The sequence below is a fragment of the Toxorhynchites rutilus genome, chromosome 1, assembly GCF_029784135.1.
Source record: "Toxorhynchites rutilus septentrionalis strain SRP chromosome 1, ASM2978413v1, whole genome shotgun sequence".
Taxonomy (NCBI): Eukaryota; Metazoa; Arthropoda; class Insecta; order Diptera; family Culicidae; genus Toxorhynchites; species Toxorhynchites rutilus.
The window spans coordinates 178,803,986-178,821,442 of NC_073744.1; the positions used below are offsets into that span (position 1 = coordinate 178,803,986).

Below are 17,457 nucleotides of genomic sequence, written 5' to 3' on the forward strand. Positions count from 1 at the left end.
GATGTGTATTCCAAGGATCTGAACGACGACGATTACATGAAATTTCTGGAGGATATTTATTCAACGTCATCATGAATTGGAAATCTGTGGTTCTACTCAAATCCATCATACGCATCGCCATCGCTAATTAAGCACGGATATTCATTGGAAGGCGCCATCATTGGCTACCGATATTGGTGTTTCTCTGGATCGATTTGGAAAAATACGAAATTACAAGGCCTGTTAGACAGGCTCACAAGGCTGTTGGCGAGGCATTAGCGTGAACCACAGAAGCAGAAACGGGAAACTTAAATTTTGAAGCAAAACATTGCTTGGATTGGAATTAGATTTTGAATATACAAGGCCTTTTAGACAGACTCACCAGGTGAGTACCTGTCCAAACAATTCAAAATCTAGTGAAAGGTGCTTGCTTGTTGCTTTACAGAAAATAGCACGAATAATTTTATTCTGTGTTATTCAACGGTTCGACGTGCGACGGGTAAATTACGAAGACTTTGGTTGGAAGTTGGCAAGCTTGACCGGAAGTTGGCTAGTTCGAGAGATATTTTAATACAAGGCCTGAAAGACAGGCTCACAAGGTGAGTGGCTGTCCAAATTACATTATATCTCTCGAAAGGTGCGTCTTTTGTCGTCCTTGTTCCAGTTACATTTGTTCTCTTCCGTGAATCGGCGTTTCGGCAGCAGCGATGGGTAAGAAGACCAAAGCGAAAACCCATGTAAGAGATGGCATCATGGACTTCATTCATCGTCTGAAGGACTTCTTGCAAAAACCTGGACCGATCGATGGAAATCAAATGAAAATTCGATTGGAAAAACTGGAAGAGAAATGGAAAGAATTCGAAGAAATACAATGCGAAATCGAATTCTCAGAGGAACAAGAGGAGAACATGGAGCTCCACAGCCAAGTCACCACAGAGTTTGAGGAGAAATATTTTGAGGAAAGGGCAGGGCTAGAGAGTAAATTAGCGACACACAACGGTACTCAGAATTGATGATGATGATGGTCCCGCCTCCTTCCCCTACAGAGGTTTGAGCAAGACGAGTTATCTAAAAGATAATTTATTTTTTTTTTCAACATTGAAATCAGTTTAGCAAACATGAAAAACGAACTGATTTTATTTACAGATATAAGTTCAAAAAATTGCAATGTCCAAAAAAGCCAATACTCAGTCATGTCCGCCACAGAGCCGATACGGTCCCGACGAGGCCCTTGCAGCCAAGTGGTCCACCAGAGCACAAGTCCAACCGCCAGCCTTGTTTTAGATTGACTTTGAATACCCTCATTCAGAGAAATCGAGAAAATTTCCTTTACGAAAAATTCCTAGACCGGCACTTAAAAAAAACTTTCAATTTAATATACTTTATATCTGTGTCTCGCGCGCGACGCTCAAACTTTTGTAGACTACTTTTATATATTTTTTTTTTAAACTAATACAACTATAAGAACGACAAAATAAAAATAAAAATAGTCCATCATCACCAAGACATCAACTTTTGTAGACTACTTTTATATATTTTTTTTTAAACTAATACAACTATAAGAACGACAAAATAAAAATAAAAATAGTCCATCATCATCAAGACATAATAGAGATCAATACAAATTTAAAAAAGATGATTTAAAAAAAATTAAATAATCTACATAATATAATCCGTTCAAAAACTTCGTCAGATTCATTGAAAATATTGAAAACAAATTGCAAAAAAATTGTCCACATTCAATTATCCGTTCGTATAAAACTTCGTCAGTAAAGATCTTCGTCATAAAAATAAACAAAAACTCGTTCAGCTGTTAAGAGAACACAGCTTTTACATGTGAAATACAGTGCCTCTTAAATTCTGTAAGTGTTGTTGCGCATTTAATATGTCTTGGCATCGAGTTGAACACATTTATTCCTTTGAAGTACAACGAATTTTGTGAAGCACATGACAAGAAATTAGGTGTTCTTATTTCATTCGCGTTTCTGGTGTTATAACTATGAAAGTCAATTCCTCTTTCAACTCGATCACACAAATATCGAGGCAGCAAACCTTTAACTACTTTGAAAATGAACACCATAGTTAAATAAACAATCCTTTGCTTCACGGATAACCATTGCAGAGCGTCCAACATTAAAGATGAGGAAGTGAATCTGTTACATTTTAGTATCAACCGCATTATTTTGTTTTGCAAGCGCTGTAATCTCGATATTTGTGTGTCATTGGCTAAAAATAAAATGGAAGAGCAAAAGTCTAAATGAGGAGAGATGATTGATTTGTATAGCTGTATTTTGCTGCAAATAGTTAAATCGTTTTTCAATCGACATAAGATTCCATACTTCTTGGCAATTTTCTTGATGACATTGTCAATGTGAGTGTTGAACTTGAGTTTGTCATCAATAATCACGCCAAGATATTTAATGTCCCGAACTCGATCAATAGTCTCATTATCAATAACGATGGAGACGTTTTCATTTAAACGATTTCGCGAGATTACCATATATTTAGTTTTACTTATGTTCAATTTCAATTGCTTATACTTCAACCATCTACTTAAAGAATGTAAATCTCCATTCAAATGTAAAACGACCTGATCTAAATCATTAGCTGCAATGAATAACACAGTATCATCTGCAAAAAGATTGATATCACAAAATCGTAAAACTCTTCCCATGTCATTGATATACATAATAAATAAAAGGGACCCTAATACACTTCCCTGAGGTACTCCAAGATTATTCCCTAGGGGATTCGAAATTGTATCATTAAAAATAGTCCGTTGAGTTCTGTCATTTAAATAGCTTTCGAACCATTTATATGCAGTACTCGTAAATCCAAAGCGCTTAATCGTGTTCAACAACAAGGGCCTAGAAATTGTTTCGAAAGCGCGTTTTAGATCCAACAAAACAGCAATGATATTCTCTTTGCACTCTAGTTTCTCTTTCCATTTTGCTAATACCAAGTTCAATGCGGTTTCACAGGAATGACCTTCCCGATATCCCGATTGTTCTGGTATTAGCAAAGCATTGCAATTTAAATATTCCAGCAGCTGGCCTTTAACGACTACTTCTAATATTTTCTCTAGCGTGTGCAACATATTGATGGGACGAAACTCTTCGGCTTTAATCGTTCCAGCAACCTTTTGAATTGGAACTATTAAAGATTCCTTCCACACCTTAGGCACATGCCCAGTTAGCAAAGATTTATTAATAAGGTCCAGCAAGATGTGATCGATGACATGAAAGCAATCTTGAATAACTCTAGCATTGACATTATCCACTCCAGCCGTTTTTCCTAAAGAAAAGCAAATAGTTCTAAGTTCATTTAATGTAATTGGGTGAAAACTTTCAAATCTACAACTACTGTTAACCGGCTGTTTTATTTCATCAGGTTCATCAACCAATTCAATGGACTGATTGATCAATGAAACACTATTGACAAAATAATCGTTAAACTTAGATGCTATAGCCTGTTCAGACTGTTCAAGTGTGCCATTAAAAGTTATGGAACGCGGTTTGCTATTACTAGGTTTTAATAAAGATTTCAAAATTTTCCATAACTCCTTGCTGTTGCTTTGATGCAGATCAATCTTCCTCTGAATATATTCACAACGAGTTTTCTTAATCGACTGTGAATATATATTGCGCGCGTTTGTGTACATATTCCAATGATTTCCATCATTTGTTCTACAAAATTTCTTGTACCATCTGTCTCTCTCACGTTTAAGGCGTAAAAGATCCAAATTGTACCAGCTGTTCGAGTTTTTCATAGGAACAAATTTTTGCGTAACAAGCCGATTTGTACACTCTTTCAAGGTATTAGTTAGAACAGCTGATGATTCATCTAAATTACCGACCTCGAATGGAAAATCCAGGCTTCTCACTACGAGATTCGAAACAGCATGCTTCGAATATTTCCTCCAGCACTTTAATTTCACAACATCTTCATTTACCACGAGATTATCTACAATATTGATAATTAAAGTCTCATGATCGGTTATTTTCAAGTTGGTATCCGTGACTGTGTAAATAGTATCAAAATTGGAATAAACATGATCAATTAAAGTTTTACTGTGCCTGGAAATGCGAGTAAATTCATGTACTGTTTGTTTCAAATTGAAGAAATCGGATACACGCTTCAAATGGTTCGAATTGTAGTCATCACGCCAATTAATATTGAAATCACCAGCTAATATATTCAATTTGCTAGAGTCAAGGAACATTTCAAGCCAGTTTTCTAAAATTTCAACAAAACGCAAGTCGCTTGAGCTGGGACTATGATACAAAACACCAAAATTACCCATCTTCATGCCATGTTCAACTGTAATGCCCAAGAACCAGTTACCATCAAACACTTCGTTGAGGCGAAGATTGAATTGAACTGATTCTCTGACATAAATAGCAAGAATTCTCAAAGTAATTCAAATACGAGTGGCGTACACTCAAACGTACGACTTCCGCAAATAATTTTACTCGAGTTTGATGGAAACTTCGAAAATTGGCTAGCGTTTCATGATACATTCAAGGCTCTCATCGATTCGTCCCCGGATTTGAGTGGTATACAAAAGTTTCACTATTTACGGGCTTCTCTAAAGGGCGATGCACTCAAGCTGGTAGATTCATATCCGATGAGCGAGTCAAATTATAGGGTTGCGTGGTCCGGATTAGTTTCGCGATTTTCGAATGCGTATCTCCTCAAGAAAAGGCACATGAATTCTTTACTAGAGTATCCAAAAATGAAAAGAGAGTGTGCTGTTGGAATTCACGATTTAATCGATAGTTTCGAACGCAATACAAAAATTTTGAATCAACTAGGAGAACAAACTAAAGGTTGGGGTGCAATGTTAACTCATTTGATGGTCTCGAAATTGGATGATTATACACAAAAACATTGGGAGGAGCATGCTACACATCAGGATAATCCTTGCTATTCATTGTTGATCGAATTTCTGAAGAATCGAACACGAGTTCTTGATGCGGTGTCTGTTGATCAGCACGCTTCCGGTACAACAGCTTCGACGACACTAAACAAGCTACGTCCAGTGAAGGTTTCGGTCAACTAGGCGACTGGAATTAGGGTTCCCAACTGTGCGGTCTGCAATGAAAAACATTATTTAACGCAGTGTCCATCGTTCAGCAAACTAGATGTTGATAAGCGACTTAGAATAACAAACTCGAAACGGCTTTGCAGTAACTGTTTAGGGAGAAGTCACATGGCCCGAGACTGCCCGTCGAAATATCGGTGTAAAACATGTTCGAAGAAACACCATACGCTATTGCATCCCGGTTTTCCTGCATCTGGTTCTGGTTCCTCTCCTGCACCTTCGAACTCCAATGCGCATTATCCAGTCCCATCGACATCTGGTGGTACTACAAACTCTGGTGGTTTGGGTTCAAATTCGGTGGGATCGTCTTCAATCAATGTATCGATGAGATCTTCTGCATCACACGTCCTCTTGCTTACGGTATTGCTGAAGGTGCAAGATAATTTTGGGAAGATGCATTTGGCTCGAGCTCTCCTGGACTGTGGCTCTCGCGCCAATTTGATGTCTGAAAATCTGTGTCAACTGCTAAGGCTTCCTAGACGAGATAAAATCGTCGAAATAAGCGGAATTGGACAATCAAAAAGACAATCGGTATGCGAAGTGTCAACAACAATCTCCTCGCGTGTTCAAGAATACACGTTGCCATTAAATTTCCTCGTCTTGGATCGAATCACAGACGATCAACCATCAATCTCTCTTCCGTTGAAGTACTGGAATCTCCCCGATTCAATGAAACTCGCTGATCCAAATTTCATGAGGTCAGGTCCCATAGACATGATTTTGGGATCTCAATTCTTCTACGAATTTCATCTCCTGATTGGTGGCCGGATGCAAATGAAGAAATTGAATCATAGTTTGCCATCGTTCGTAAAAACAGTTTTCGGTTGGGTGGCTGCTGGAGAAATTCAATGGAATGAAATGGAAAAAAATGGTTGTAACGTTGCTCTGACTGATCCCCTGGAAAAAGCAATAGAGAAATTTTGGAAAATAGAAGAATTTCAAAGTAAAATCCCACGGTCGCAGGAAGAAGAAGATTGTGAATTGCACTTCCTAAATACTATCGCCAGAGACGAAAATGGTCGCTTCGTGGCTCAGTACCCTAAAAATGCGAATTTTCACGAGATGATTGGGGACTCAAAAGGTACAGCATTACGGAGATTTCACCAATTAGAAAAACGGTTAGAGAAAGATGTTACATTGCGAAACAAATACAATGAATTCTTAGAAGAATATTTGGAAAGCGGACACATGAAATTAGTTGGTGAAGCAGAGGAAAATTTGGACAAACATAAGCGCACAGTCTGTTACCTCCCACACCATCCAGTCTTCAAAGAATCCAGTACAACCACCAAATTTCGGGTGGTATTTGATGGGTCTGCAAAAACGACAACAAACCGTTCCCTTAATGATGCGCTGCTCACAGGTCCCGTGATTCAAGACGATCTTTTCGAATTGATGATTCGATCCCGAAAAAATGCAGTTGCTCTGGTGGCCGACATCGAGAAGATGTACAGGCAAATACGTGTGCATCCTGACGATGCTTGCCTGCAGAGAATCCTATGGCGATTCACATCTTCAGAGAGCATAAAGGTGTACGAGCTTCAAACGGTCACTTACGGGTTATCTCCCTCATCTTTCATCGCTACTCGCGTGCTTCAACAGCTTGGTGTGAGCTACAGCGATAAATTCAAATTGGCGTCCTATGCTGCACAAGAGGATTTTTATATGGACGATTTTCTGTCTGGCACCGATTCAGTTGAAAAAGCAAAGCAATTACTCCACGAAATGCAGTGAATGATGAAGGAAGGCGGTTATCAACTGAGGAAGTGGAGCTCTACTCACCGTGAAGTTTTGAGAGATCTGCCACCAGAGTTGATTGAGAACGCTACAAAATTGAACCTGGAACCAGAAAATCATATTAAAACACTTGGTATAATTTGGGAGACGGAATCAGATCAACTTGGGATTGATGTTAAGGCCACGCTGAATCACGATCCATGGACAAAACGGAAAATATTTTCGGCAATTGCACAGCTTTACGACCCACTTGGTATAATATCACCTGTGATAATGTGGGCAGAAATCCGGATGCAACATCTTTGGGCAGCTGCTCTCGGATGGGACGATCCGATCCAGGATACTGTCGGGGCCAAATGGAATGAATTTTACGAGCAGTTGCCACTCTTGAAAGAGTTTAGAGTCTCTCGCTTTCTTTTTACAACACCTCGATCGAGCATACAATTTCATGTTTTCTCCGATGCTTCAGAGGCTGGATACGGTGCTTGTATTTATGCTCGATCAACCAGCAAGGAAGGAACAACTAAAATCGAGATCATAGCATCTAAATCACGTGTAGCTCCAATCAAACGGCTCAGCTTGCCACGATTGGAGTTGTGTGCTGCACTCTTAGGAGCCAAATTATACGCGAGAGTTTCTGCAGCGCTGAGGATGGAGGGGAATCCTTGCTGGTTTTGGTCGGACTCAACAGACATGGCAGACCTTCGTCGGAAATCGTACGTCCGAAATACAATCGCTAACGCATGGTCGCTACTGGAATCACGTGAAAGGGTCTGATAATCCAGCTGATTATGTTTCACGTGGCATGCTCCCGGCAGACTTTCTCGTTATCAAATCCTGGCGATTCGGCCCAGATTGGTTGACAATGGAAGAAAATGATTGGCCAAAACACGACGATACTAATCCACCATCTGAAGAAGATCTGGAAAGAAGGAAAACTGTAGCTGTGGTTCAAACTTCGATAGAAATATTTTTCTTATTCCATCGTTATTCGTCCTTCACAAAGCTTGTTCGGATTACTGCTTTCGTCCTTCGTTTTTGTCGATTATGTCGCCGTAAAAAATCCCCGTTGAAGCTGCAACAATTTCTCACAGTACACGAGCTGAAAGTTGCAAAAGAAACGTTAGTAAAATGCGCCCAGCAGGAACAATTCGCAGATGAATTAAAAACCCTGAAAACAAATATATAAGTTAACAACGTACCACCCTAGCCCCTGTAATACATCCGATCTCACAACAGACCACACGAACTCCATCAGAACAGCCAACGCAGTATCAACGCCATAAGCTTCCCATAGAGCCGATTCCATGAATTGAAAACCATTCACCATAAGTGCAATCCGTTTACGACCGGAACATAAACTACAGCCGAGCCAGCAAACGCTGCTTCGTCACGAACAAGGAACTCATTGATAAGCGCAAGGAACCATATGCGCAGGATCGTAAATCAACCGAAGCAATAAACCGAACAGCAACATAAGCAACGAAGCGATAGAACCCCCGGACACTCAACATGCGCGCCAGCATAAGGATCATCTCACTCAACACATGAGTGAAAGAAGAGAAGAACACGTGTGGGTAGTTTCGTAGCATAGGAAATGTAAAACAGAATCTAGCTTAGCTTGTAGGGACAGTTTAGAAATAAAGTCAGTCTAGTTTAAACCTCCGAAAAGTGTAGTTGTTCTCCTTTTTAAAAAGATCGTTCCCGTCTCTAAACATATAATTGGCGCAGTCGAACAGGCGTCGTGTTTTGGTGAATCTATCAATTCATTGAGTGAAAATCAGTTGAATTTGAAAAGTGTTCAGGCTACGTGTTTAACTCCTTAAGACTAAGCGAATACTAGTTTGCGAGGTGAATACAGAAGCAGCCAAAATTACGACGACCGGACCAAAGGAATTCCAGCGGATATGGAACACATCCTTTTCTTAATGTAAGTAACAAATAACTAAAAAACTAGTAGTAACAAAATATTAAACCACAAGTGTTTGAATAACTTTACCAAACGAAAATTGTTTTTGTTTCAATAATTTCACCAAGCGAAAGTTTCATTCAGTGTCTCAATAATTTTATAAAAGGAAAGTGTTGATTATTCTCAGAACAGCAATGGAAAACCGATTTCCAAATATTGCGAACGTAGAAAATCAGAGCAACGAAGATGAAGAGAGAAGGGCCGTAGAAACAGCGCAAATGTTTCAGCAGGCCGAAACAATCTTAAAATCTATGCAAACTCCGCAAGCTATTCGAGAGCTTCCGAATTTCGACGGAAATCCTGTAAAGCTCCATAGCTTTATTCGTTCAGTCGAAAATCTGATTCCATTTTTAACGGCATTGGAAAATACACCCTTTCATAGTGTGTGGCTCCAATCAATTCGAGCAAAAGTTATTGGCGACGCAGACCAAGTCCTGGAAATCTATGGAACTCCACTAGATTGGGATAGTATTAAAGAAAACCTGATCGCTTATTATAACGATAAAAGGGATAGCGTAACACTGACGCGCGAATTATTTCAATTACAGCAAGTAAACACTGTTGAGGAATTTTTCGGACGTGTACAAAATATTTTGTCGCTCTTAATAAACCATACAAACATTTCGACAGATAACGAAAAAGTGCGAATTGACAGGATAAATACGCACAAAGAAAATGCTCTACAAGTATTTCTTTCTGGATTAAAGGAACCGATAGGCGGGAATGTGAGGGCAAGAAGACCATCCACGATCAAAGCGGCATTTGACGCTTGCATCGAAGAGATAAATTTTCAATCAAAAACAGGACTGAAATCCCCAATAGTCGTTCCTCCGCCTAAGTACGGGAACTTAAATCCTAGATTTCAACCATCAACCTCTAGAATGATGCCCGCACATCAACCAAGAAACTATAACTTTAATATACCAAGAATACCAATACCAAATAGAAACGTTTGGGCTCCAAAATCATACCCGGTACCACAACCAAAACAAGTACCTATGGAAGTAGATCGATCAATCCGATCTAGACAAGTAGACTACATGAATCGACCTAATTCAAGAAACCAGAGAATAAATTATCCTCCTATACACCCGCAACAGAATAACCGTAACTTTTTTCAACAAACTGGACCACCAAGATTTCACGTAGAAGAATTACATAACGCAGTGGATGAATCATTCGATCCATACTACTATTACTATCCACAGCCATATCAATATTACGATCATAATATAAATTACGATAAAACTATCGAAAAAACGGAACAGTTGACCATAGAACCACCATCGCAAAACACTCCGGTAGAAAAATCCGCTTTAGTAGATAATCTAAATGGGCACCAAAGAAGACCCGATAACATGAACTTCATACCGTACTTGAGATTGAAAACCCTAGAAGGATTCGACCTAAAATTACTCGTCGACACAGGAGCCAATAAAAATTATTTGAGCCCCAGACTTGTAAAACAATCTTCAAAATTACCGTCTCCAACATTGGTCACAAATATTTCTGGAAAACATTTGATTGATAGCTACGTTGAATTTAACCCATTCCCTGATATCATCAAATCCAAATTTGTTTTTCACGTTTTCGAGTTTCATAAATTCTTTGATGGCTTAATCGGATATGAAACTCTACAGGAGATAGGAGCAATCATTGACACTAAAAACAATACACTGAACGTTGCAAACAAAACATACAAAATGTACAGAAAATATCCAGAAATTATTTCACAAGAAATTCCCAGACAAACGATCTTGAATATCGAAATCCCAGTTTCTACGAAAAATGGAGATTTCTTAATTGAAAGCGATTTCGAAATTTCACCTAATTTAATCATATGTGCTGGACTCTATCACGCACATGAAAGTAAAGCTTTTGTAGCGATAGAAAACAGAGCAAAAGTATCACAGCTGCTCAGTTTAAACTCCCCATTCGAAATAGAATCAAATAATTTCGAACAATTGAAATCTAGTACAGACTTAAACCACATAAATGATAACGTACCCATCAGTAACAGATATAGGAAACTAATTGACCAATTAAGATTAGGTCATTTGAATTCAGAAGAGAAAGCTCAACTAATAAAGGTCATAAACGAACACCAATCAGTATTTTACATCGACGGCGAATCACTTTCAAACACTTCAGAAGTTACACATTCAATACACACAAAAGACAAATTACCAGTATACCAGAAAAGCTATCGTTATCCTCACTGCCATAGGGAGGAAGTTAGCAATCAGATTCGAAAGATGTTGAAAGAAGGCATAATTAGACCTTCTATTTCCCCATGGAACTCTCCAATATGGGTTGTTCCAAAGAAGAAAGATGCCTCAGGCTTACAAAAATGGAGAATTGTAGTGGATTACAGGAAATTAAATGCCAAAACTGTGGACGATAAATTTCCAATACCAAATATCACAGACATCCTAGATAAATTAGGACGAAGCACATATTTTTCAACACTGGATCTCGCATCCGGTTTTCATCAAATCGGTATGAATAAGAAAGACATCCAAAAAACAGCCTTCTCCACAGACGAAGGGCATTACGAATATTTGCGGATGCCGTTTGGACTAAAAAACGCTCCAGCGACATTTCAGAGGCTCATGAACTCCGTTCTCAAAGGTCTTGTCGGATCCGTTTGCCTTGTGTATATGGACGATATTATCGTTTACAGCACGAGCCTGCAAGAACATTACGTTAATCTGAACAAAGTATTCAATGCTTTAGAAAATGCTAACCTAAAAGTGCAACTAGACAAAAGTTTTTTCTTGCAAAAAGAAGTCAGCTTTTTAGGACATATCGTCAACGAAGATGGTGTTAAGCCGAATCCAGACAAGATAGACGCAATAAAGAATTGGCCCGCTCCAAGAACTGAAAAAGATATCAAATCCTTCTTGGGAACGCTAGGCTACTACAGAAGGTTTATTAAAGATTTCAGTCGAATAACTAAACCTCTTACTCAATGTCTGAGAAAAGACGAAAAAATCGAACACACACAACAGTTCTTAGACTGTTTTGAGAAATGTAAACAAATATTAACTAGTACTTCCGTGCTACAATATCCAGACTTCGAAAAACCATTTCACTTAACCACAGACGCATCACAACATTCAATCGGTGCTGTTTTATCACAGGGACCGATAGGAAAAGACAGGCCAATTGCCTTTGCCTCAAGAACACTGAATAGAAGTGAAGAAAAATATTCGACGATAGAGAAAGAGCTACTTGCCATTTATTGGGCAACTAAATACTTTCGCCCTTACCTCTTTGGAAAGAAATTTACATTATTTACAGATCATAAACCTTTAACCGGAGCTATGAATCTCAAAGATCCTTCTACGAAAATAGCAAAATGGATGATAGCCTTGCTAGATTATTCATATGACATCCAATACAAGGCTGGTAAGCAAAACGTTGTTGCAGATGGTCTATCTAGAATACCACAAGAAATTAATGCAAATGAAGAGGAAGACACATCTTCCGATATGGCTACACAACATTCAGCAGATACAGACGACTCAGAATTTATACCATGCACCGAGAAACCAGTAAACTCCTTTTCTAATCAAATAATTTTAAATATTAGCACTAACGAAGACGAAAAATTTGAACAAATTTTTCCTAAAGTGTTTCGACATACAATAACGAAACATATTTACGGCGTTCCACTTCTTATTAGAATTCTCAAAACAAAAATAGATTTTTCCCGAACAAATTGCATCTACTGCCCAGAAAAATTAATCAATACCATACAGATTGTATACAAAAACTACTTCAGCAGAGTAAAAACGTTCAAAATTTTTATTTCCCAAAAACTTCTAGTCGACTTGAAAACTTCTGAGGAGCAGAACGAAGTAATAGAAACTATTCACTCTAGAGCTCATAGAGGAATTGAAGAAAATTTAGCCGAAATTAAAAGAAATTACTACTTCCCAAACACGAAAAAGATCATTCGACAGTTCATTTCAGTATGCGAAACGTGTCAAAAAGCAAAATACGAACGTCACCCATACAAAATCCTTTTTTCACAAACCCCCATACCCAAAAAACCGTTGGATATTGTCCATGTAGAAATTTATATTTCCCAACCGAATATCTTTCTTACGGCAGTCGATAAACTCTCTAGATATGGGATGATGATACCAATTAAATCAAGATCAATACCCGATATTAGAAACGGCATAACAAAACTAATTACAATGTACGGATGCCCTAAATTAATAGTTTGTGATAACGAACCATCACTCAAATCCGCAGAAATCCGAGGTATGCTTCTTGATCTTGGAACAGACATGTATTTCACTGCATCGAATAAAAGTGAAATGAATGGTATCGTCGAGAGATTCCATTCAACAATAAGTGAAATCTACAGATGTATTCAAGACAAATACATAGACGTTACAAAAAAGGAACTATTTAGAATTTCCCTTGCACATTATAATAAAACCATTCATTCCAGCACAAATCTCAAACCAGCTGAAATCTTCTTTGGAATCAAAGAGGGCGAAGAACGACCTTTAAATATGGACGAAATCATAACAAATAGGAACAAAATTTATGACGAAGCGATTGTGCGCTTGAAAGCAAAACAAAAAATGGATCTTGACTACCATAACAAAACCCGCGAAACAGAACCGGTACTCGAACCCAACGAGGAAATCTACGTTGCAAGACAGGGTATAAAAAGCAAGACGAAAGACCCATTTAAAAAAACTAAAGTATTGACGAATAGAAGGAAGACGTTTATCGACTCAAAGAATAGAAAACTTCACAAGACAAAAATTAAACGACGTCGAAAAACATAAAAAAATAAAAAATAAAAAAAATCTATAAAACAAATAAGAAATACTAGACTAAGATTAATCTTCAATAATAACATATTTCTAATTTTAGGTACACACAAATACAAATCGATGGAACATCCATTCTACAAACAACATTACGAAAAAAAATAATGAATATTCTTATATTTTAGGTACATCTACCTAACAACCGCTACTATAACAATAACGGACCTCAATAGACATGCTGGAATAATAGCATTTAAAGAGAAGGAAACAAAAATCGTCAATTCTCATCACTTGCACATCCACAAGGTTGACTTGGAGAAATTTCAAAGGAATATCGGAATGTTGAATTATACTTTGAAGCTTCTCGAGGAAAACGAACAAACAGCCGAATTCCAAGACGTACTTAACGCACAAATGTCTAGCCTTTTAGAAACATTTTCCAGACTGAACCCAGTCAAACGCCCAAAACGAGGAATTTTCAACCCATTAGGAAGCGCAATTAAATCTATAACCGGTAATTTAGATGACAACGATTTGAAAGATATCAAACAAGCACTTGAACAAACAGACAACAGGATAAATAAATTAATAAAAAATAACGAAAAACAAATCAGCATCAATAAAGAATTCGAAAATAAACTAAACTTAGTGATCTCAAAGATAAACTATCAACAAAGAGATATTATACACGAAATACGAAAATATAGGAACCATGAAAACAAGTGTAAAGACCCTCATGTTAGACAGAACATTCAAAATACACTATTCAATATGAAAGTGCTTGAAAATAAACTAAAAGATATTTTCGAATCTGTTCAATTTGCCAGGTTAGGAATTCTATCAAAAGCAATCCTTAATCCAAACGAAACAAAATATTTTTTAGATGCATTAGAAAATCAAAACATTAAGCTGTCCAACTTAGACCAGGTTTACGAATATTTAGGAATTCAAGTTTTGCACAACAATTCAAACATAATTTTTGTTATCAAAGTTCCATTATTTTTGTCAGGAAATTATCATTACGTTAGGTACGAAAGCTTGCCCCACAACAACAAAATCATTTCTTCAGACTATCGTATTGCTGTTACAAGTGAATCGGCAACTCTCGTCACAAAAGAACCCTGCGAAATTATCGAACAATACCGGGTCTGCCATCGGAAGACCTTAATCAACATTACAGAAAATGGATGCATTCATAACGCACTTTCCGGACACAATTCTGAATGTTCATATACAAGTTACAACGGGCCTATGCAGATAAAACAAATCAACGAAAACACTCTATTAATTTTAAACGCCATTCAACCAGTCACACTCAACTCTAGCTGCGATATCGGAAGCAGAAAAGTCACAGGTAATCTACTGATCAACTTCCAAGATTGCAAAGTAAAAGTCAATAACGACACATATGACGCTGAAACCACCACCGATCATGATCAGATAACTCTCATCTCAACCATTGGGCTAACTATCAAAGAAACAGAATTTATTGAACAACCTGACATCAACCAACTGCACACATTGCATATTACCAACCGTGAACATATCGATGAGATACAGAGCAATCATACAGCCTTTGAAAACACAACAATCGGAGGATTCTCCTTACTCACAGTAATCATATGCAGTCTAGGAGTGTGGATCCTTTTGTCATCACGAAGAAACAATTCATCAAAAATAGAGGTAAATCTGGAAAACGTAGAATAATTCCAACTACAATCTCACTTCAGAAGAAATGGCACTTCGAACCAGTCGGAGATTCGGGACGAATCTCACTTAGGGAGGGAGAAGTTAACAACGTACCACCCTAGCCCCTGTAATACATCCGATCTCACAACAGACCACACGAACTCCATCAGAACAGCCAACGCAGTATCAACGCCATAAGCTTCCCATAGAGCCGATTCCATGAATTGAAAACCATTCACCATAAGTGCAATCCGTTTACGACCGGAACATAAACTACAGCCGAGCCAGCAAACGCTGCTTCGTCACGAACAAGGAACTCATTGATAAGCGCAAGGAACCATATGCGCAGGATCGTAAATCAACCGAAGCAATAAACCGAACAGCAACATAAGCAACGAAGCGATAGAACCCCCGGACACTCAACATGCGCGCCAGCATAAGGATCATCTCACTCAACACATGAGTGAAAGAAGAGAAGAACACGTGTGGGTAGTTTCGTAGCATAGGAAATGTAAAACAGAATCTAGCTTAGCTTGTAGGGACAGTTTAGAAATAAAGTCAGTCTAGTTTAAACCTCCGAAAAGTGTAGTTGTTCTCCTTTTTAAAAAGATCGTTCCCGTCTCTAAACATATAATTTATATATGGTTTCACCAAAATCATCGATAAAGCTATTGCACCCCTTCCTCGATGAAAATGGCATAATTCGCGTCGGTGGCCGACTTCAGCGGTCCAATGAAACATACATCACGAAGCATCCCATGATTATACCAAATAACCACCCCCTATCTCGCCTCATCGCAGTATATTTTCACGCCCTTTGATTACACGCGGGTCCCCGAATGACGCTAGCCACAATCCGCCGAGAATTCTGGCCGATCAATGGTACCAAACTAGCTAATAATGTGTGTCGCAAATGCCCTAAATGCTTTCGCATTAGCCCAACCCCAATTACCCAGCCTGTAGGCCAACTTCCGAAAACACGCACTATTCCTAGTCGACCCTTTTCAATCACCGGTGTCGACTACTGTGGCCCCGTTTACTTAAAGCCAACGCATAGACGAGCTACATCACGAAAGGCTTATATAGCTGTATTCGTTTGCTTTTCTACCAAAGCAGTGCATCTTGAACTAGTTTGTGACTTAACAACTGAAGCATTTGTAGCCGCACTCCGTCGTTTCGTCGCACGTCGTGGTTTACCCATGGAAGTACATTCGGACAATGGGACTAACTTCGTTGGTGCAAAAAATATACTGAATGAACTCTACAACACGATGAACAGTAAGAAGCACCTAGACACAGTCACGCATGAATGCAGTAGCCGAGGAATCACTTGGAACTTCATACCTCCGAGAACACCAAATTTTGGCGGCCTTTGGGAAGCAGCAGTGAAAACAGCAAAGACTTCACTCACCAAAACAATAGGCACAACACAATTATCGTTTGAGGACTTCTCAACTGTTCTCACACAAATCGAAGCAAATATGAACTCCCGTCCACTCACTCCATTGTCAGAAGATCCTGGAGAGTACGACGTTCTAACTCCGAGTCACTTTCTGATCGGAACACCACTAAATTCAATGCCCGATCCCGATTATTCGCACACACCGATAAACCGTCTTCGCCATTACCAGCAATTACAGAAATTGATACAGGATCACTGGATACGCTGGAGAAAAGAGTATCTGTCGGAACTCAACAACCAACGCAAACGAATATCACTTCCAATCGATATACGCGTGGGGCAGATGATCCTTGTACAGGACGAAAATAAACCTTCGATTGCTTGGCCACTTGGTAGAATTGAGTCAACTCACCCAGGAGAAGATGGTGTCGTCAGAGTAGTGACGATAAAAACAGCCAATGGTTCATACAAACGACCGGTATCCAAGATATTTCCACTACCGTTCGATCGCGATGTCACTACAGCACACTCCGAATTAATGAACGAGAAGAATATGAATCAAACATTGTAATTTTGTATTGTTATTGTGAAATGTAATGTAAATTTATCATTGTAAATTTAGGTGGCCGGCTATGTTTACAAACAAGCGAACTCAAAACCAATAGAGTGTAGAAGTGAGCGTTAGTGTGTTGCCTGCATGCAACGTGTACTAAACTTTAAATAAGTAGTTTATAGCATAAGGTACGATGGCCAATCCCTCGCTACTATTTGAATGATG

At 38.6% G+C, this 17,457-nt stretch overlaps 2 protein-coding genes across 2 annotated transcripts; both read left to right on the plus strand.

Annotated features, from left to right (window-relative positions):
• The first annotated feature begins 686 nt into the window (after positions 1–686).
• Positions 687–6,817, plus strand: LOC129761616 (uncharacterized). The gene is made up of 2 exons (XM_055759350.1): positions 687–957; positions 6,348–6,817. Exons 1-2 carry the CDS (start codon positions 687–689, stop codon positions 6,815–6,817), a joined length of 741 nt encoding a protein of 246 aa, XP_055615325.1.
• A 9,299-nt stretch (positions 6,818–16,116) lies between these two features.
• On the plus strand, positions 16,117–17,250 carry LOC129761617 (uncharacterized). Its single transcript, XM_055759351.1, has one exon. The coding sequence runs from the start codon at positions 16,117–16,119 to the stop codon at positions 17,248–17,250; it is 1,134 nt and encodes a 377-aa protein (XP_055615326.1).
• Positions 17,251–17,457: the final 207 nt, after the last annotated feature.